Here is a 21,643-nt window from a genome sequence, read left to right on the forward strand (position 1 = left end):
AAGATAAGATGATACAGCCTCTAATAACATGACTGCAACCTATTTTTTCACAGGACATAGGGTGGATAAATCAGTGCATAAGATGGACGATGCTGTGGGAATGAAGCTGTTGTCTGTTCCTCGTTTGTTGCAGAATTTGGAAGGTGTGTAGTGAATGAGTCAGAGGGTTGCAGGAGGAAAGAAGGCAGTCTTAGGGGAGTGAAGCTGAATAGCTCTTGAAGAGCTGTACTTGTGTCTGTGTCCACCAGGGATATTCGTGCACAATGATAGGACATTCCCTGCAATTAAGCTCTTCTAGTTGTCACCAATGATTGTTTCTTCAGCGTGTGTCTCAATAGCATGTATTTCTGGGGCTTGGTTTGCAGAAAGGTAGTGTGTTTATTTCAGTACCTACAATGAATATTGCATGCAGAGGATTCTGAGCAACCCAGCACTCATATTTCTCAAGCTATACTCCTAAAAATGCTGAGTGATTTTTTTCTCATTCTGGACATTATTCCTCTGCATTTCGTCTCCCTGCATTGCAAAACTGGAATAATCTTATGAGAAAGAAGTGGAGATGATTTCATTGATATTTATGAAGTACGTGAATATTCTGACAGCACTGTGGGAATGTCTCTGAGGAAAGCTACGATTTTGCATTCACTGTGAGGTCTGAATAATAAGGCAGAGGGGCACATCTTGAATGAGAAAGGTAGAGAATATCATCAATAGCTGCTCATTTTCTGACTGCACTGAACATTTTGGAAGAGAAGACTAATGTGTGATCATCTAATAAACTGCTGTATCATAATGTGTATGAGCAACTGGAAATATTGCAATGGCAACCTTGTGTCTGGCTTTTCCTACCTTTTTTGAATGTAATTAGAAGCACGGGATTGAAACAGATTATTGCAGTCAGTCCTTTGTGGTTGTAGTCAAGTAGTTACGCAGTTGTTCTGATTACTCGGGATTCATCTTAAATGCTGTTAGCTTTTTTGTCCCATGCTTTTGTTGGAAAGCCATTCCCTCATCCAAATCACTCTTATGCTTGGCTACGTTTTAGCATTCAGTTCAAATATACTGTAGCTGTCCAGATTCTTTGTCTTTTTTCTGTTCCCATTTTCTCCTGTTCTGCAACTGGCTCTATCTTAATTTTCTTATTCTCTTTTCCTATACTGTATCAGCAGGCAGCTGGAGTTCTTCTCTATCTCCTCCTTTGATAAATAGGCTTACCAAGGCTTCAGTTTCTCTGATGTTGGTGACCAGAATTTTAAAAGAGCACCCATATTTCGTTGTCTGAATTGGAAATGCTTTATGAATGCAACGTAAGAGTGCCATATAGATCAAGCAGCATAGAGCCAGCGGCACTGCAATCCTTGTTAAAAGCTCATATTCCAGCAGAAGCATTTCTCTTGAATCGCTGAGTTGTATTTTGCATTTCCACCTTGCTTTTGCCGCACACGATCTCAGGTTCATCCATTTATCTCTGTTGTCCCATTTCTGTGCTGAATGGCTGATAGCGCCTCGCTGTCATCAGCAGTCATCATTGACACATTCCTAAGTTTTGTGCCAAACTCCCTACTGAGTTTATTAAATATTGTTTTCATTTTTGAGAATAACACAAGTCACCCAGCAGTAATCTTCTGCATCCTGCTGTCATCTCCATTTTTCTGCCCCTTTTTGCTGCCTTTCCATCAGTCAGCTCTTTACCCAGCTCATATTTTTGTATGTGACTTGATAGCCTTCAATACTCTTCCAGCATTAGGCTTTTCAAAAATACAGTACACCAGGCTGCTTGCTAGTCCTTGAAGACAAAAGCAAGCACAGATAAGTTTCTGGAGACAGAAATCCTGGGAACAGCCCTGCTCACCAGCAGCTCATTGTGGCTATGGCAGGTTGCTCAGCTCTGCATTTCAGCCCTGTCTGCTTCCTGCTGCAGAACTGTTGAGCTCTGGGGCCCAATGGAGCCTTTCTGTTATGCTTCCATAGCTCTTTTCATGTTTAAAACACTACTGACAGTAGCACTTAGCAGCCAGAAAAATCCAGCAACACTCTATCACCATATGACGTTTGTCACCTTGGACATCCTTTTTCAGAGGTTTGTTTCAAACTTTGTCCATTTTACCTTTGCCAAGCAGTGCAGAGATGGGTGGCTTCATTTGAAGTCTTGAGAGATGCTTTACAATTTTGAAAGCCATAGTCCTGGGATGCTGTGGATCCCACGAGAATCCAGCAACGGTGGGAGCTGGAAGCTGATGGGGTTCCCCTCCCTGTGAGACTGTCAGAATGTCCCAGTGAATAGCTTTAATTTCCACTGAGACATGAAGAGTTAGCATGCTGACAGGTTTCCTACTGAGTGCTTGAATAGGAAGCCTGCAGTGTGTGTGGGCTCTGGAGTATGGGAAACTCATAATGGGCTTCTGAGTACATAGGAAAAAATGGTTTTTTTTATTTTCCACACTCGCCTTTCTGGTGTATCAGTCAGAATGAAATGTTTAATGCAAATTTCTTCTGAACTGGTGACTTCAATGCAAAATCAAAGAAAAGGTTGGGGGAGGGGGAGTTTTCCTGCTGTAACTGGCAGAGAAATAGTTTGCTTCCACGTGACTTTAATGGACATTGGCTTGACTTTTAAGATCTTGTCATTGACCTGCAGTGTTTAGACAGCCAAGGAGCTGCCAAGGCCCTGCTGCTGCTCTCCTTATGGCCAATCACAGTCACATACCTTATTTGTTGCAATCTCAGTAATGTTTTGCCTATTGTGTTTGTGCGGGGGTGGATGAGTTGGTTTTTTGGTTGTTTTTTTGTTCTTGTTGTTGTTGTTGGTTGGTATATATACAAAGGATGGAGAAAGCCATCAGAAAGATACATGATATTAGAGACTTGGGGACAGCCAATCATCTGAAGGTAGTGACTTGTGAGTAGATTTGAATTTTTTGGAAATTGAAAAGATGGGGGAAAAATAAGTGGTAGAGCCCAAAGATTCCACCAGTATTACATGAAAGAATGGAAATAGCACCTGACTTATATGTATATATATGTATCGTGTCCTCTTAATTTCATTTAACTAAGTTGTGGCTCAACAAAGCACAGATTGACAATGAAAAACGACTTTGAGAAGCACTAACACCTAAACTGGGAAAGTCCAAAGAACGTGGCATTAGGGACAGTCTTCTGCTGACAGAGAAGGAAATGTTTTGCTTTGAAAGTCCAGATCTGGTCGTACTTAAACAGACAGAGAGAGAAGCCTCGTGCCCCCAAGAAGTCTGTACAGTGTGTGTATTGTGTGGGCATTGATTTTTGTTGTTTCTCTTGAGCCAAATTAGTAAACAGTCATCCACTGTTAAGCTCTTCAGAACCTTGTGCTTTTTCTTCTGTTTTGTTTGACTTTTTCAGTGCATAAGGTTTAGCATGGGCTCAATTATAGACTGTCTTATCTAACTGCTTTAGTTGTTCTGAATTATTTTCTTTCCATTTAATCCTTTCCAGAATCTTGCTACAAAAATCACTTTAACCTTGCTCTTTGAGATTAAGTAGCGCCATTTTTATTGCTTTCTTTTTTAAGATAGCCCCAATCCATTGCTGAGCCCACTGGGTGCTCCTGTCTTGCAAATATTAATTTGACCAATTTCCTCTTTTGCTCCAGCTCTGCTATTATGATTCTGTGGGCCTCACGCTGCATAGATGCTGGGGAGAATGGATATTATCAGGTATAAGGAGGCTAGTGCCGTAATATCCTGCTTAAGTACAGTCATTAAGTACAATGAAATGCCTTTCATTTCTTTTCTCAGAAACGTTCCCTGTTGTTACAGCAGATAGGTGACCAGGAGTGACCTGTGAGCAGTGAACAGCGCGACTATTTGCATCTAAATAGTGTTTCTTTGGTTTATTATTTTTATGACACTGTTTTCCAGTAACAACAGACAAACACATCTTTCGTTTTACTTGTAAACTAGAGTTGGTCTATCTCATTTCTCTGTAGTCGTTTGCTTTTTTTTTTTTTTTTGCTTTTCTTTTCTTTCCTCCTCTCTGTCTTGCATCTCTTGAAGGGATTACTGTTCAGTGAGTAGAGCAGAGGCCAGGGCAGTGCAATGTGGGCAGCTGAGGACACTGGGCTGATTGCCCATGCACAAAGGGAATGGAAGCAGGGTGCAGAAAGGGGCCCTGCTGCTGCTGCGGAGCAGGCTGGAAAGTGGCAGTAGAAGTCTTTGCCCTAAAAAACAGTTGTGATTTGCACTCCTGGGATACAATGTTTTTGTGATTCTGCTGTGGCTTCTGCTTGCAGCAGGCTTCATGCCCTCCTGGTTATCTCACTGTTCCTCTATCTTAGAATGATTGAGGCTGGAATAGATCTCTAACATTACCTAGTCCAACTGCCAGCCTGTCCCCACCGTGCCCACTAACCCTGTTCTCAGTGTCACATCTTGAACACCTCCAGGGATGGTGACTTCACTGCTTCCCATAGCTTGGGAACAGTGGCTCTGTTGCATCCTGGGTAGGAAGGAGTTCACTTTCAGTCTCTAAGCTAATGATATTTTGGAACTGAGCAATGTCTTTCATTTCATCCTACACCGAGGAGAGTATCAGATGCAATATTTAGAGGTTTGTGTGTTATTACAGGATTGTAAATAGAATTTGTCTTGCAGTTAGCTCAGCAGTTTAAGGACGTGACACAGCTTTAGTTTTGAAATACAAAAAAGTCACTGATGATGCTCAGGATTCTTTCCCTAAGGAAATGTCTTCAGGGCATCTTTATTTAAAACATGAGGGGAAGAGAATGAACTGGCATAGTGCTGTGACCACTTTGCTTAAACACAAGTTTCAGAAAAAACTGATAGAATTCCTCTACAAATCAGGTTGGAACTCCAGTCCTTCCCATGGATTTCAGATGTGTGTTACAGAAATGCACAAGTTCTAACACAACTCAAGGACCCTCCATGAGCATGGTGCTGCTCGGGATGTTTAGAAGTCAGCAGAGTCCTGAAGTTCTTCAGCACATTTTGCTTGCTGGGACCACATTCCATACTGCCTGCTTTCTAGATAATGTTTTCACATGCGGGAAGGCTGTTGTCAGAAGGGACTCCTGGGCAGTTCTTCAGCCCTAAGGCAGTGGTTGCTGAGGGAAGAAGAGCAAAACCTGGGATGGAATTCAGCAGGCAGTTGAGCTTCTTGTAACTTGCGTAAGTGTAACCATCCGCAGTATCCTACTTTTCAGAACATCCCTGAGATACCAGTAGTTCACAAACTAAGCTGCTCCTTCTCTTTGTCCTCATTAAAAGAATAGAATCAGTAAGGTTAGAAGAGGCAACTAAGATCATCTGGTTCAACTGTCAACCCATCCCCACCATGCCCATTAACCGTGCTCCTCAGTGCCACATCCATGTATTTCCTGAATACCTCCAGGGATAGTGGCTCTACCACCTCCCTGGGCAACCGATTCTAGTGCTTTACCACTCCTTCTTAGAAGAAATTTTTCCAAATATCAAACCTGAACCTCTCTTGGTGCAACTTAAGGCCATTAACTCTCCTGTCACTATCCTATGAATCCTATCACTAATTACCAAATAATTTGGTTTATTTGTTTTGTTTCAGAGCTGGAAAAGGAGATCACTAGGAGATCGAAGAAAGTCTGCATTATCAAAGTGGTGGGAACCAGGAACCTGTGGAAAAACATTGTGGTATTGTGTGTGAACTCGTAAGTCTCATATTGTGTTTCTGTTTGACTATTTTTATGGTTGGTGAACTGAAAGCAACAATGGGAAATGATGGGGGCTCTCCAGTGAGGGACCCTTAGCTTGAGCCTCTGGTAAAAACCATGGAGAAGTACCAGCTGTTGCAGGAAAACTATTTTATATGGCAAAGTGGAGGAAATGGTCATTTCAGACAGCAGCACCACTTGTCACGCTGCAAGTGCACTGCCATCAGAACTGCTCTGACAGATCTCACGCAGCCACGTGCTTACACTTGCAAACATCTGCTGCTGGTATCCTGGAGGGGATTTTTGAAATCATTAATACCACAGGAGTGCAAGCCTGAGTTGTTTACAGCTGATATAGCTGCGTCGCAGAGGAAGACGTTGCTTACCAGCAAACACAAGCTTGCTCCCTTGTACAACAGTGCCCTTGGTGTGGCCTCAAAAAGAAACTGCAACGTTGTTTCAAATCTCCCTAATCAAGAACAGAGCAATGCAATTCCTATGTCCTGAAGCTTCAGCTGGTATGTGCTTATGTGTGTGCAGAGTGAGGCCTCTGCCTGAGAATTTTGCTGGTGCAGTCTCTGAGACCTGTCCAAAATTGAGAACTCTTTTTAAAGGTAATGGATAGGCTGCACATTTAGCCTCTAATGAAATCCAGCTTGTAGAAAGGAGATTTTCTAATTTTTCTAGAATGTCCATTTGAATTTGGTTCTGAGATTTTTCCAGTGGGAAGTGGGAGCAGACTGGACATCTGCACATCTTCTGTTCTCCTTAGAAAGTCTGTAGTGCTCTTGTGGCTTTTTCTTCCCCAGTTCATGGCTCCACTCTGCAGCCGTTGTCCCTGTTAATAGGCACATGAACCAGTCTTAACACAGAGAGGACAGCTGCTGAAAGCACTGGTTGCAGAACCAACTCTCTTCTTAGGTCTTTACATTCCTCTTTGCCATCTCTCAGTATTTGGGCTGGTTCTGAAGCAGTGTTTTCTTCTTAGGCTGAGCAAACAGATTGAATAACCAGAGTTAGCTGTTGTATAATCAATGAATATACAGATGTTATAATTATGAAATACAAGAGAGTTTGACTAAGCAGGTTATTACACCAAAGGAAGAATAGATGGAGTGCTTACCATTGTCCTGGGCTCGCTGTAAAACTCCAAAGGAGGGATCTCCAGAAGAAAGATCCTTCCCCACTGGTAGTCAGCTCTTAAATGGGTCTGGGAGAGGTGCAACCCAGGGCTGACTCATTGCTTGCCTCAGGTGATCAGTCAGAGGTTCAGGCCATGATTCAGCAGTTCCCATACAGCTGTATGTGGAAATACGGGGGAATTCTCCCTTTCACCCACACCATTTCTAGTGACATGTATTTGGAAATTCCCTAACCCAGAACTACAGAGCCCACAGAGTGAGTTAGAGCAGTAGTATATGGAGGCTATTTGCCATCCATCTAGTGTGCAGCTGATGTGTGTTTCAGGTTTGTCTTTATGAGGTGGGAAAAAATAAATCTAAGTTCTGTTGATTCTGTTGCATGGGACTGCACTAAGTTTTAGCAGTGTGGATGAGACATGGAGGAAGAACCTTTCTCAGGGAGTGGTGAGTTATCAAGGCAGATAAATGTCTTAAGTTTCAGCAAGATAACTGAGCAATTCGTGGGGAAGCAGACTGAGTAGCAAAACACAGATGATATGCTAATCTGTCTTATTGGTTATGGCCTAAATATCAACCTTAGCAAGCATGCGTGCATGCAGACAAGAGAAAGGGAGAAGATAGAAGGTGGTTAATGCTGCTCCATTATTAAAAAATGATTTTTCTAATTAATATTTCACTTAGAAGGAGGTGTTATCCAGATACCCAAAGCAGGTGACATTTCTCTATAATGGCAGGTAACTGCATAGCTGTTTGTTGTTGTGGGGGGGGAGTGCGGTGCTGGGGCAAGTATTCTTGAACTGTGGTGTTAATTCACAAGGTAGCAAGAAAAATTCCCCAGGTTCCAAGTAGTCATGCACTCAGCAATTGTGTATTCCCCAGCTGTTTCTATGCTTAAATATCCAGTTTACACTGACAAGTGCTTCAAGTTCCTGACACTCGGGAGGATAGAGGTGTATCAGTATAATGTACCTGCCATTCATTTTTGGAGACCTGGCTCTGCAGCTGTGAGGCAGCATCAATTTGACATGAGCTTGCAGCAGGTTTGTCAGGTGTAGGTGCTGGGGCAGGAGGCCCTTCCCTGCAGGGGTACTGCTGCTGCCCTGGGGGTTGTTGAGTTGAGAGCATCAACCTCCTGCCGAAGCCATGGTGGTGCAGTGCAGCATGGCACCACACGGTGTGACGTGTGGGCTTCTCACAGTGTTTTCTCTGCCTTCAGCCTCCCTGCTCTCCCTTCCTTGTCTTCTTTGTTTTTTCTTTCTTGCATTGAGAGGAAAGGACAGGAAGAAGAGGAGTATAACAGTGCAAAGAGATGTGGAATGATTGGCATCATGAAGAACCTTCTAAAAGGAGAGATACTGCTCTAATGTGATACGTGTGTAGACGTTATTGTTTCATCATAGTAATAATCATTGCAGAACAGTGTGTGTGACTTCGAATGCTTATTTCTAAGGGGTTTTCAGTTGTAACAGACTAATGTGAGGGGTGAGATGCCATCCGTAGTATGATGCAGTGCTGTGGGCAGGAGGGTTTTTCTGGAAGACGTATTTGTATTGTGCGTGTTTTGCTGCCCAAGCACACGGGTTGCTCTGTCCCAGCAGTGCTGGCTGAGTGGCCATCAGCAGTTGGATATGTTGGAAATAGCTCAAGGGGAGGGTTCCAAAATGTGTTGGGAAAACTAGTCACAGAATCTTATAATCACAGAATATCCCAAGTTGGAAGAGGCCATAAGGATCATTGAGTTGGTACTAAGAGTCCTTATAAAGTTTATCATATCCTGATCTTGACCAAAAGATGTGCAAATGCAGACAGTAGATTACAAATCTCTATTTGAATAAGGATTTTTTTTAATTTTCTTTTTTAATAATGTCTTATTTTAATGATACTGCCTGGAAGACTAACTAGAAATGGGTCTTTTTTGCAGTAGGTGTTGTATTCTCACACAGAAATGCTTCGCACGTGAATATGTTCCTGTGCTGAGTTACATTGCAGTACATGGCCATGATCTCTTGCTGTCCTTTCCCTAGGCTGACTGGCTACGGCATTCACCACTGTTTTGCAAAAAGTATGATGGGACACGAAGCGAAGATGACGATTACCCAGAACTTCTATGCAGACTACTATACCATGGCTGGGATTGCACTGGCATCCTGCCTGGCCATGTGCCCCGTGGTTGGGTTCCTGGGGAGGAGAGGAGGGCTCCTGCTCTTCATGATCCTTACAGCTCTGGCATCGCTTCTTCAGCTGGGCCTTCTGAACTGTGAGTTGGAGATGCGCTTTTCTGGACTGCAGGAGGCTGAGTGTGACACGTAGGGGTAAAATGGTCATAGCAGTTGATGGTGGAAAGTCTGACAGCCAAGTAGCTGTGTGGGAACTCGGCTGATTTCTATGCTGTATGATCCTGCTGATGGTGATAGCAGAAATGTCACTTATAGTATATTTTGGCTCCCTTTTATCAGTTAAAGTAGAACATCATTAGGTGCTCATAGGAATCTCCTTTTCGATGTTTCTTTGCACTGTACAGGTACAGAGATTTACACTCTGTCAGAGTTAACAATTCACTGTCGAATTTTGGATGAAGGTTCTCTTCTCTCCATGTTTTTTTCTTATGGGAGGGGAGAATTGATTTTAACATGTTCATAGAGTTGATGGAAAATGTTATGCAGCTTAGGTTCATTCCCCCCCACCTCCAAGGATCTTTGGATAAGGGACCACGGAATGTTTCCATCACCTCTCTCTGATTTGACATGCAGTACACCTGCTTAGCTTCAAGCAGCTGAATTTATCTGAAGGATTCTCCAAACAGTTGTTGCCTTAGACTCATTAAGAAGAGGAATTGTGTTCTGGATGAGTCCCAGTGGTGAAGCTCATTGAGTATTGGTGCTGCTTCTAGTTCTGTCACGTAAAGACAAGCAAACAAAAAAGCATTTATTTCAGTGAAATATGCTTTGGGGAAACAGCTGAGTAGGGGCTTGGGAAGGAAGGAGCCTTCCCACTTGGTTCTGCTTTCTACATGGCCTCTAAAAGAAGCAGGAGTTAAAGCAATAGGTGCACGTCTTCTGCCTGATCTGGGCATCTTGCTGCTTCCGAGTAATGTGCGGGTAGCGGAGAAACACAGCTGAGGAACCCTACTTCTCCTGTGGCATGTGTGCAAGGTCTACGTGTATATGTAGGTATGATTTCAGGAGGTGATGCAGCTTGTCAGAGGGACTGTTCCTTTCAAAAAAAAGAGTCTCTCCCCCTCCTGTGGGTGCTGTTGAGAGACCGAGACGTGCCTCTGAAGAAACTGGAATTGTGACAAACATGAGAACACTGGTTGTTGCTGTTTTCCACTTCTAAGTTTAGAAATGACTTCAGAGCTTTAATGAGAGAGGATTTTTGCATTGAGGATGGAAAGATTTTTATGTTCCCGCGTGTTGAGGGGGAGCCCTTGGCCAGCAAGTGTTGCCCATATTTACAGACCATATTTCCTGAAAGTGTTGACCAAGTCAACCTTTAGTGAACAAACTATTTGTGAAAGTGGGAAGGGGGAACAGTGAATATCTTTCAGGACATTGAGGAGACTCCAGTGTTGCTCTCCACTTGGTACAGATGTTTACATTTCCTTTGAGCGCACTTACTGTGCCCAAAAGCATCAACTGAAAGGGGAGAAGCTCCGTGTCTCATCTCATGTTCTGAAGTACTGTGACATGCAGATGCACACTGTGTGTGTGTGTGTTCGTTCTCCCAAAACTCCAGGTTCTCGTGATGGTGTCCAGCAGGGTCTCTATAATACATTCATCTTTATTTCTAAGGGCATCACATATTTGTGGAGGCTGCCAAGGTAATAAACATAGTTGCTTTGTAGAGAGAAAGTACACTGGAGCCATTAAAATTTGGTTTCAGTTTTTCAGCAACAACAAGGGCTGATGGTGGGGAGGAACATCCTGTAAGAATTGCTAGAACCTTTTCCATGATGGGTCTGTGTGGTTTTGTGGGCACAGCTGCCCAGAGAAGCTGTAGTGCCCGACCCTTGGAGGCTCAAGGCTGGGTTAGATGGGGCCCTGGGCAGCCTGAGCTGGTGGGGGGCAACCCTGCCCACAGCAGCGAGTTGGAGCTGAGTGGGCCTGTCCAACCCGGACCATTCTGTGACACAAAGTTGCTAAAACCTAAAAACAGCCACAAACCCTAGGTGCTCTCTGCTATGCTGACACATGGACTTCAGTAGATGTCCTGTTCCTGTAGGCTGTTCCTTCTTTTCTTCCCCTATTTCTTTGTGAAAAGAGGAGAGAAGAGCAGTCTTGAGCTTTGGAGCAGCTTGTCTCTTCCTGTTCTAGATGATACCCAATTCTTCCTCAAAACTGCTGGACAGCATTTAAAGAGAAGCAGCGACCCTACCAAATACTAAATCTGTTACAGCTTTATGTTTCAGTTTAGCATAATTTGAGTGTAATTAGCAAATGAAATGGGAATTGCAGAAGGGGGGAGAGGGAGATGAGTGTATCCATCAGCAGCAGGCATTGAGGCTCATGTCATTGCTCCAGACTTTAGGTCGCCCCTTGCATTGCTACCAAGGGAGGAGGTCACTCACCACACAGTGATGCTGACACTGAGAGCTTTGCTTTCCAAGTAGAGCCTGCATTGGCCATCTACTTGGGGCTGCAGGATGGGGGCAGTTTCTCTTCTCCTTCTTTGTTAACAACAAAGAGGCCTTTGTGTTTGCCCAGCAGTAATTCTGGGTCTCTTCAAAATGCTTTGCATCTGTGGTTATTATCACCATTTCATTAGCATTCATTTGGCTGAAGCTGGCACGTCGCATCAGGGGGCTGTGGGACAGGAGGAGTGCGTGGGGCTGAGGGAGGCATGCAGGGCTTGCCTTGTCTTTTTTACTCTGGATGAGTTGCATGAGTAACAATAGTACACTCTTGTTTTCTCTCCCTCTCTTATTTTTATCATACTGTAACTTCGTGATCTTGGACACAGTGATTGGAAAATACAGTCAACTTCCAGACTCAGGTACGGTTTACATACATGTCTGCAATGTGCAGGAAGCAGTGCTGAGGTCTGTTCTGAGAAGGGGACTCAGACACTGTTTCTCAGCCTTAAGTACTGTCATGTACAGCGATGGGCTGCAGGGGAACTTCTGCATCTGACTGATCAGACCTGGCCTTTCCAAGGTCTTGGCTTTTCCAAGGTCTGTTCTGTCTAGTAGTGCCCACTGGGTCATTGCTACAAAAAGTGCCCAAGAGCCTCACAGAGCCCCAGTGTGCAAAGCACTGCGCTCACATCCCTGTCTGCCAGCAGGATTTGTCCTCTCCTACAGACTTGGGGTGGATGGCAGAAAGGGCTTAACCCTCAGCAGGCTGTGGGAATCATTCAGTACACTGCAAAAGTTGTGACCTAAGGACTCAGATACTTTTTGCTCTCCCAAGAGCTGATACTTTCAGCAAGAATGTAAGCGGGTGGTTATCCATTGGATCCAACACAGCGAGGGTCAAGCTGAGTTGGAACAGTCTGCAGACCCATCACTTGCAGGGCATTGGCAGGTGTAACGGAAGTGGGAGCATTTCTGTTTCCCTCCCCTGCTGTCCCAGGAGCCTCTCCAGCACCCAGGGCTTTGAGCTGTAAGTGCTGGCAACCTGATGAACACCGCCTGCATCTGCCTGTCTGTCAAATTTGGGAGGGAAGTGTCTGGTGCCTAAAAGGCTGCCCAAATAGGTGGGGTTTTTTTTGGTCTTTTGTTTTTTTTGTGGTGGCTGAGCATAAATAATGCAGAGATCACTGCCATTTTTGGCATGACATTACGATTTTTTTTCATCCGTGTTTATGTCTTGGATGCTTGGGAAAGGATTTTATAAATACCTGTTTTAAATTAGCTTTACAGAAATGACTCAAATCCTTATTTAGGGAGAATGAGTAACGTAGATCTGTTTTCTTGTTTTCCTTCTTGGAGATTTGGCCTCATTCTCTCCTTTCATGCACATCGTTGTCTTGACAGGTATGAGTGACAGTGTCAAAGACAAGTTCTCTACCGCATTTTCCATTGTGGGGATGTTTTCTTCGCATGCCGTTGGAAGTCTCAGCGTATTCTTCTGTGCTGAAATCACACCCACAGTAATAAGGTGAGACACCAGGGCCCCTCACCTTAAAGGACAGGGAAGAAATTAAACTCATTTTCTTGATAACTGGCTGTGTAAGTTAACACTGTATGGGTTGGGGGGGAAATCTCCCATAATTGGAGACCGCACAGTAATTTCTGAGCCACTTTTTACTCGCTGCAGTCTGTCTGTCTAAGTAAATGCCTATCTTAGGACAGAGAGGCTTTGTTTCAGATGGCTCTACCTCATACCCCATCGTGGTGATTTTCAGCAGGCTAGTCATCACGTGAACTGCATTTGTTCACAGCATGGTATGGTCTAAATTACTTAGCTGAAGCAGATTCTGTAGTTTTGCACCATTTCGTTACTCTGCTTACCCTGCTGGATTTGTGCAAGTGGTAACTGTGTGAGCCCACAGCTGGGTATAAGATAGGTTTACACAGGTGTGCAGAGAAGGACGTAGCTGCAGTCAGTTCCCTGCCTCCATAGGGTGAGTTAATCCTGCTATAGGAGTAGTTCAGTGGAAAGGAGATACTGCAGTATGCAGTGTTCAGTGCTGCAGGAGTGTACAGGTGCTCTGAGGATCTGCAGCCTCGCCTACAGTACCATGTTTTGCCTTTACTGCAGAATCATACTCCACCTCTTTGCCATTTTTCTCTTTGCCCCCAGGTCTATTTTAGCCAAGGCTCAATGTTTCTCTGAAGGGGAGTGCTCTCATGCTGGGCAGTAGTAGTACTCAGGCAGATGATCTCTGGAGAGCCTTCTGTAAACTGTCTTTGTGTTGTGTGGCTTATGTACCATTTTATTTATTCGCCGTTATCTTTCCCGGCATGAAGTTTATGCTTGTGTGTTCTGGATAATGCTTTCAGCAGTGCCACAGCGATTCAGGAGTCTGCTCTGATTTCCATTGAATTTCATAGGAACGTAGGTCATAGGGGTGGGAAGGAGAGGGGAGCGGGGAGGAGGAGATTCTGAGCTTCCCTCTTCCCCTCCAATTACTCCTTTTTCAATAACTTTGTAAAAGCATTATAATAAAACTGTCAGATTTACCAGTCCCTTCAGTCCACAGCCTGCTCTTCTAAGCTCTCTGACTTTGTGAATGCATTTTACAGATAATATTATTCCCACAGGGAAGGGCAGTGTGAGAGGAGATTGCACAGCGCCCATAACACTAGCAGCTATATATTTACGTGCCTGTCAGTTGTTTGGTCTCTTTATGCCTCTTCAGTTTTTTCTCATCTCTATTTGAAAGGCATGCAGATAAGGAATTGGCCGAGTCCACTAGAACAAGATCTGCCAAGTGGGGTCAGATATGCAGTGTGAACCTAGTAAACTTTTCCCTTAAATTGCTCATGTAACAGAGAGGGGGACAAATTCCTGTCTGGGAACCAAAGTTCTGCTTCCCCTGGCTCTGCTGGGTGACACCAGGCAAGTGACAATAGCTGGATGTGCCTCAGGGTCCCTGTTTATAAATAGGGATGATGATACTCTGCAGCACTTTGCAGTCCTACCATTGCAAACCTGTTGCTGACATCTGCTTGGGGCTGTAATTATGCTGTGGCTCTCAGGGCAGTCTGTAAACATGTCTCAGGTGGAAGTAGAGTTAAGCTGTGTCTTGCACTGTGGTGGGCTCTGGCCTCATTGCTTCTTTTCCAGAATACCACTGGTATTCTGATATCCCTTAATGTTTCAGAGCATCATACTGTGCATTTTATTGAATCTTGAGGAGCCTTATGGAAAAGAGAAGTAGTGAGAGGCTGGGGCTGTCTCTGAGGTTTCCCTGATCAAATGGTTTATTTATACCAGGGCCTTCCAGCTACTGATTCTGAGCATCAAATAACACTGGTAGTCCATCTCCAGTAATCTTGATGAGAATACCACTATGGATTTCACAGCTCCTCAGTATGAATGGGCTGAGAAAAGCGTGGTGTCCTCTCCCTGTCCTCTGTGTCACTAACGAGTGGGAGAAGAGGCCTGGACCAGGATAAAGTCCTAATAAGCAGTTGGTTCTGAGGACAAATGGCCCACTCAAAATAAGATGATGGTGCTCTGTGCAAAACTGAGAAGGGTGAGTCCTTCCTCTTAGGCTCGACCGGGCTCAGGCCAAGAGCACAGGGAAGGATGTTGTGCTGCATTCCGATGGACACTGCCTGCACAGGGCAGCCGTTTTGGGCACAGGCCCTGTCAGGACAGAGCAGGGCTGCCAGGCCACCTGCTAACTGCTGTGCAGCAACATGAGCTCTGTCTGCTCCCTAGTGGTGGCACTGCTTCCCTGTTCTCAGAGCGTTCTGCTTTTTTGCTTTTTTTTTTTTCTTCTTTCATTTTCATATTTGCAATATAGTCAGACATGAAAAAACAAAGCATACACCAACATATATTTTCAGTCATTCTCCTGCCAGTTTCTGAGGGTAGGATAAAGTAACACTTGTTCTAATTACTGCCATGACATGGAAAAACTGTATTTTTTTCCCCTTCCAAACGTGAAGCTGCTTGCCTTGTAGTGACAGAGCTGCCTTTGTTGCCTTTTCCTGCTTCCTTTCAGCCTCTCCGATGTCCTTCCGCAGCTGCTTTGAAGGATCACCTCAGGTCCCCTCGCTCGCTGAGATGCAGTGTAGCTGTAGCAAGTGCTGATGTGAGCGAGCCAACTTGGAGAGCAGCTCACCATGTGTTCAGGAGGGAACTTCTGCAGAGCACCCATGTGAGCCTGTTAATGAAGCTGCAGGGAGGCTGTTTGCACAAGGGGCGCATTCAGCGAGGTTTCTAAATTGCCATTGGAAAGCTGGCAAGGTTTTAAATAGGGTTTTTGCAATATTTGGGGAAAATTCACTCCTATCTATGAAAAGAGCTTCACCAAGTTTAGAGAAATGGAAGGTACATACAGGAATTTTTGTCGTAAGGAGCGTTTTTTGAAACCCGCACATCTCTGCCACCGGGCCTGACCTCCCTGTGCAGGAGAGGGCGCCTTGGGAAGGGCAGAAGGACACGCTGCAGCTCTGTGGGATGCAGCTAAGGGGACAGCTTTGGGTGACAGCCCAGAGGTCTCGGTGTTCCTGCCACAGAAACAGGTCTGCACATGTCTGCGGTGTCACCAGGCGGGATGGGGCAGCCCCGACCACGTGGCTGGGTGTGCACAGGGCTTGGAGAGGCTTCAGGGAAGGTAAGGCATTGCTACAGGGGCTGCTTGCATAACCCAGAGTTGAAATGGCACAGAATGCAGCCAGTGCAAACGTTTCCGTTCTTGTGTTGAGGTGACAGAAGAGCTGGTTTTACACTTTAGGGTTCTTTTTGAGCTTTAATGCCTTTTTACTCTTTCTTGGTGCTTGCATGTATGATCTCAGTACTCTGGCACGTTGCTTTAATAAATGAGCATTTGTGCCATAAAGAATATTCTGTGAAATTCCCTGTTTATAATTTAAGCATTTACCTGTATTCACCTTTTTGTCACCTCTTGATGCACAGCACATGAATGCACAAGGAAAGCAAGAGTGGGGTGAGGCACCTGCCTCATGGTGAGTCAGGAAGAGGTCTCAGAAATGAATCCCTGAACTCCTGACTTATTTTCCTATTTTAACCACTTGCTCTATTATCTTTTTTTTTTCTGAAAATGATTCATGTTGGTACAACACCAGTGCATGTAGAGGTTCCAGCCCCAACACATTTTATAGGAAAAATATTTCAGCACTCAGTGCTTGGTACAACAGAATGAGGCAATGGTCTGTGAAGCCTCATCTCCTGCCTCCGCTGGCCATTGCTGCCAGATACTTTGGGGACAGCCAAAACAGGCTTCTGTGCTTACCACTTCTTGTGTGTTTTGTCTAAGCAGGATGTTAAGCAAAATCTGGTTTGCCCTTATTAAATACGAGAGCACTTGAAATATTTTAGAGGGCTGGCCACATACTCGCACAATACAGCTGCTCTTCTGCTTATGTAGGTGCAGTTATGTGGGTGAGAAAAGATACATGGGTAAGTATTGTTATTGTTATTCCCCCCATAGCAGCAGATAGGCAGTAATGATCTACAACAACAGCAAAGCAACACAGCTTTTTTTTTTTTTTTTTTTTTTTTTTTTTTTTTTTTGCACAGCACAAAAGCTGTGAGCAAACAGCCCTGCCTCAAAGATTTCAGAGTCCATGTGCCCAAGTTACTTGCCCAGTAAGACAGCCTGGGGCCAAGGGTCCTTCAAGTGCTTTTCCAGCACAGACGTGTGGGACTGTGCTCTCACCTCTGCTGTGTTTGCAGGGGCGGAGGGCTGGGGCTGGTCCTGGCCAGCGCGGGTTTTGGCCGCCTGACCGCCCCCATCATGGAGCTGCACAACCAGAAAGGCTACTTCCTGCACCACGTCATCTTTGCCTGCTGTACGCTCATCTGCATCATCTGCATCCTGCTGCTGCCGGAGAGCAAGAATCAGAACCTGCCCGAGAACATCCCGGACGGAGAGCACTACACCAGGCAGCCCCTCCTGCCTCACAAGAAGGGCGAGCAGCCCCTGCTCCTGACAAACTCTGAACTCAAGGACTACTCGGGCCTTCACGACTCAGCGACTGTGAGCGATGGCATCTCTGAGAACACCACTGCCAACGGGATGAAGTCCATGTAACTGGGTGGATTTTCTCTTTTTGTTTGTTTGTTTGTTTCTTTGGTGTTTGTTTTGTTTTTGTTTTCCCCTTCTCCCCTTCCTTTTGTATTTTATTTGATGCTGTTGTGCAGGAGGAACGGCACTTCGGGCAAAGGTGTTTTGCGCAGGTTTTACGAACCAGTGATGGAGCATATGCAGACTTGGGGGAATTCAACCCTGTTGCTGAAGCAACTTGTAGGAACCATCAACTGTTGTGCAGATCGCTCTTGAAAAAATTATGGGGGAAAATACTCATCTGAGAAAAGACCTGGCTGGAGATAGCCCTTCAGAACTCTTTTTTCCTGCCATTAAATATGTATATTTATTTTGATTTATTCTCAAGAAGCACTTTATTTCCTTTTCCTTTCATAGATCACAAAAATGAAGCCATCTTATTATAAGAGGTGCAGCCATTCCAAGAAAGAAACCATGGGGGGGGAGGTTGTTTTTTGTTTTGTTTTTGTGTTTCTTTAAAGGAAGGAGGTATCACTGCGAAGTTGAATCGACTGAAACTTTGACTTGTGCAACATTCTTCTGCCTGTGTAGAAAGGCAAAGTGCCCAGGTTGCCTGCTGTGTTTGTATACACCAAAAAAAAAAAGAAGAAACAAAGCAAAACCTGTTGTGACTGAAATTCTGACTGCATTTTAGGCAGCTTGTGTTTTTTTTTATAGCCCATGTGCATTTAAGAGTTACTTTCTAAATTAGTAAGATTTTTTTTTTTTAACCGAATGCATTGAAGAAAATCCTACCCAAACAAGCTGATTTTTCAGTGAGAATTGGCTTTACACATTTTAAGAGTCTGTTAACCTATTTTAGACTGTTCCTGCTGGCGTTTAATACTAATGTAGATGTAAATGATTTGACCAATGATGCAAAAATTAGTTTTGCCAAGAATGGCTTTAATTACTAGGAGGTCCTGAATCTACAACTGACCGCTCCAGAAGAGCACAGACCAGCAGTGACAAAAAGTAAGGAGCATTGGCTACAGTCTGTACTGTTATTTTCCAAGGCAGTGTGGCTGCGATTGCCGCTCCTGGGAAATGAGCGTTCTGGCATTGCCCTGCCTGTGTTTAGAACCAGAGGTTTTGTTGCCAATTTAAGTGGACAAAATGTTTAAGTGACTATCAAAAAGGAAGGAATTGATAGCCTGTGAATGATTTACTGTCTGTTGGCCGTCTTGGGAGTTTTTGAAATGTTTTCTGGTTCTGACCCATGAATACACGGTGAGCCCACCTGTACTTCCCCCCTTTCCTAACTGCTTTTGTAGGATTTTCTTTCAGGAAAAAAAGAAAAAATTGGGTCAATCCCACTCTGCTACTCTAAAGAAAGTGAACATCCGATTTGTCACATACTGTATGGATAGCTCTTCCATCACGGCCACTTGACGTCCTTCCTCCGGACTCCAAACCAACTGCTTTCATTGGCCATCGGCTTTTGATTCTCACTGTGTGATGACTGTGAGGATCCAGTTCAATGCAAGGACACTGTAAACAAACAGCTTTCTTGCATTGTCGTTAACCTCTCTCCTCTCCCTCCCTCTTTTCCACTCAGGCCATCCATTTGTGATCGCGCAGTAGTGCAGACGTTTGAACAAACAGAGCAGCAGGATGTTGATGTTGTATTGCGTGTCCATATGATTGCCACTTTGTTTGATGTACATCTTGCGTTTGCAAGCACGGAAAGCGCTTGTTTGCACTTTCCTCCTCTACCTGCCCTCCCCCTTCCTCCTTTGCTGTATATATATTGTCTACTAACTACTGAACCTAACGATTTCCATCCCCCACTAGGCTGCTGATGTCCTCTTCCAGTCCCCAGTAAATCAGAGAGGTGCTGCCACAGCACAGCTCAGATAACTGCCGAGCAGGAGGACAGGTAGACCTGCAGAAGCAACAGTTTGTTGTGTTCAGAATAGCAATGTTGTCCTAAAGCTACTAATTTTTGTACAGAGGATGTGGACATTTGGGTTCTTCCTGAGCCCGGTACAAAACACTGGACCAGTTGATGCTAATTTTGCCCAAAATTACACTGCTGTTTTTTCATCTTTGCTAGACTTGCTGTGACGGCAAGAGCCTGATCTTCCTTACACCAAAGTTTTATTGCCCAGCTTGAGAGTGGCCGTTTCCCTCTTTCTGTTCTGTGCTGACTTCCACAATCTGTGCTCACCTAAGGAAAACCCAAGGCCTTTCAAGTCCACACAGTATCCACGTGCCAAATTTGTGCAATACCTCTCACCTTCAGTATAAGAATTTTGTGGCAAGCCACACGCACTGGGGGGAAGAAGTGGGTTCACAAGGGAAATTGACGAGGCAGAACAAGTTTGAAGGGAATAGAAAAGGTCTCTGTGTGTACTCAAGCTGCAGTGTGGCTCTTGGAGCCCCTTCACACAGCTGGCTGCTTCCAGCACTGTCAGCGGTCCCGGTGTGCTCACCGCTGGTGTCCACAGCGCTTTACCGTTTCCTATTCTGGTGTTTGCTCTCTGAGGACAGGCAGGCCCAGGGAAGAGAATGCTCGTTTAAACATATCAACATTTACGTAATGAACACAAGGTGACAGGAATATTTCGCACTTTTTGTTGTTGTCAATTCTTTAAAAAGTGACGTGAATTACTGCAGGCTTTTTTTGTTTGCCTGTAAGCAGATACTCGGTACTGATGTGCAACGTGGGGAGTCCCAGCTTCTCAGGCCGGTTTGGCCCTCCGCCTCCGTCGTGATAATAGAACACAAGATCGGTAGCTCATTTTGCACCTTCTCCTGAAAGGATGAACAATTGTGTGTGTTTTCTTCTGTTCTTGTTTCCTTCTCCCCACACTCGTGTAGCTGGAAAGCTTTTCTTAAGCTTCTCTGGTGTGGGAGAGCTCGGCAGAGCAGCGCGGTGCCACAGGCAGACACTCAGTGCCTCGTTGCTCAGCTGTCGGCTCCTCCTGCTCCTCTGCAGCCACGGCCAGGAGCTGCTCTTCTGCAACAGCCATTTCTGGCCACCACAATGCAGGAAGCGCTCCGAGTTGTGCTGTTCACGTCAGCCCTTTTCTGCGAGCCTTCAGTAACCCCTAAGCCCATCCATGGATTTTTTTCTTTTGGCTTACCATTCAAGGGCTTTCTTCCTTCTTTCTCGTTTTAAAGAAAAACGTGAAAGTGACATTATGCTTGATCTTTGTTGTCTTTCCTTTTAAGGTTTCCGTAATGCTTGTGCTGCCTGACACACTACAGACAGATACGGACAGTGTGGAGAAAGCTGTCATCTGTTTGGAGGTGTTTTCTGGCACCTGTGAGAGGGTTCTGTCTGATTTACCTTGCAGTTTTGGTGAGCACGCTTGTTGTACGGTTGTTGGGTTTTTTTATTTTTTTATTTTTTTTAATGGAAGTATTTTGCTTAACTGTTGCCACTTCCTGGAGCCAAACACTAAAGGTCACCAAATTGGAAGCAGAAGTGCCATTAAATGAACTCTGTGAATGTCAAGTCAAGTTGCGCCTGTAGCTGGCACATAAGACAACACAATTAAGTGTGGGATCATCTCCCCCACTGTAACTTTTTTTTAAGAAAAATGACAAACCTCATTTTAAATGTATTGTGTAAAATGTTTTGGGAAAGGAGTAACAGTGTGTTATGTCTGTGGGTGAGACTTCCCTCCCCATTGCGGTTTCTGATGAAATTTTAAAGAATCATGTTACTGTATGTTTTGATCATGAATAGTCTGGTGGTGCTTCCTCATAGCACAAGCTTAAATCGAGTACTGAAAACAGTCTTACAAGCTAAATGTCTGCATGATGTTACATCCGTTGTACCTACTGAGAAACTTTGTATGTAAATGTACAGAATAAAAAGATGTTGTCCCATCGGTTTGCCTTCCGTGGTCTGTCTCCTTCACCCTGACTTCTGGTCCTCTCCAAACAGAATGAACTGATTTTAATTCAGGCTAATTAAATCTGCACATTGATTTGCAACTAATTATCCTCTGCATTCAGTCACTGAAGAACAGCTGACTCTGCTTCCTGGGCTGTATAAATTAAAATCCCCTCCACTAGCTGCTTTTGCTGCCGTGATCCTGAACTGCAGCCAAGCATTGGTGGCTGTGCCTACCAGGTAAGAACAGGCCCAGTGCTCCCACACAGCAGGTCTGCAGTCATGGACGTT

At 44.6% G+C, this 21,643-nt stretch overlaps 1 protein-coding gene across 2 annotated transcripts in view; it reads left to right on the top strand.

The window, feature by feature from the left end:
- Positions 1 to 21,347, top strand: part of SLC22A23 (solute carrier family 22 member 23) — a 99,329-nt gene extending 77,982 nt beyond the window's left edge. The window contains exons 6-10 of one of the 2 annotated variants that reach the window (XM_085220276.1): positions 5,575 to 5,677; positions 8,847 to 9,079; positions 11,782 to 11,814; positions 12,797 to 12,920; positions 15,439 to 16,968. In XM_085220276.1, the coding sequence (XP_085076402.1) occupies positions 5,575 to 5,677; positions 8,847 to 9,079; positions 11,782 to 11,814; positions 12,797 to 12,920; positions 15,439 to 15,469 (524 nt within the window). In that variant the 3' untranslated portion in view covers positions 15,470 to 16,968. Of the gene's footprint in view, positions 1 to 5,574; positions 5,678 to 8,846; positions 9,080 to 11,781; positions 11,815 to 12,796; positions 12,921 to 15,438; positions 16,969 to 17,135 lie in introns of those variants that run through there. The other variant, XM_010708408.2, reaches the window with a different exon arrangement.
- The last annotated feature ends 296 nt before the right edge of the window (positions 21,348 to 21,643 follow it).

This window comes from Meleagris gallopavo, chromosome 3, assembly GCF_905368555.1.
Source record: "Meleagris gallopavo chromosome 3, MGAL_WU_HG_1.1, whole genome shotgun sequence".
Taxonomy (NCBI): domain Eukaryota; kingdom Metazoa; phylum Chordata; class Aves; order Galliformes; family Phasianidae; genus Meleagris; species Meleagris gallopavo.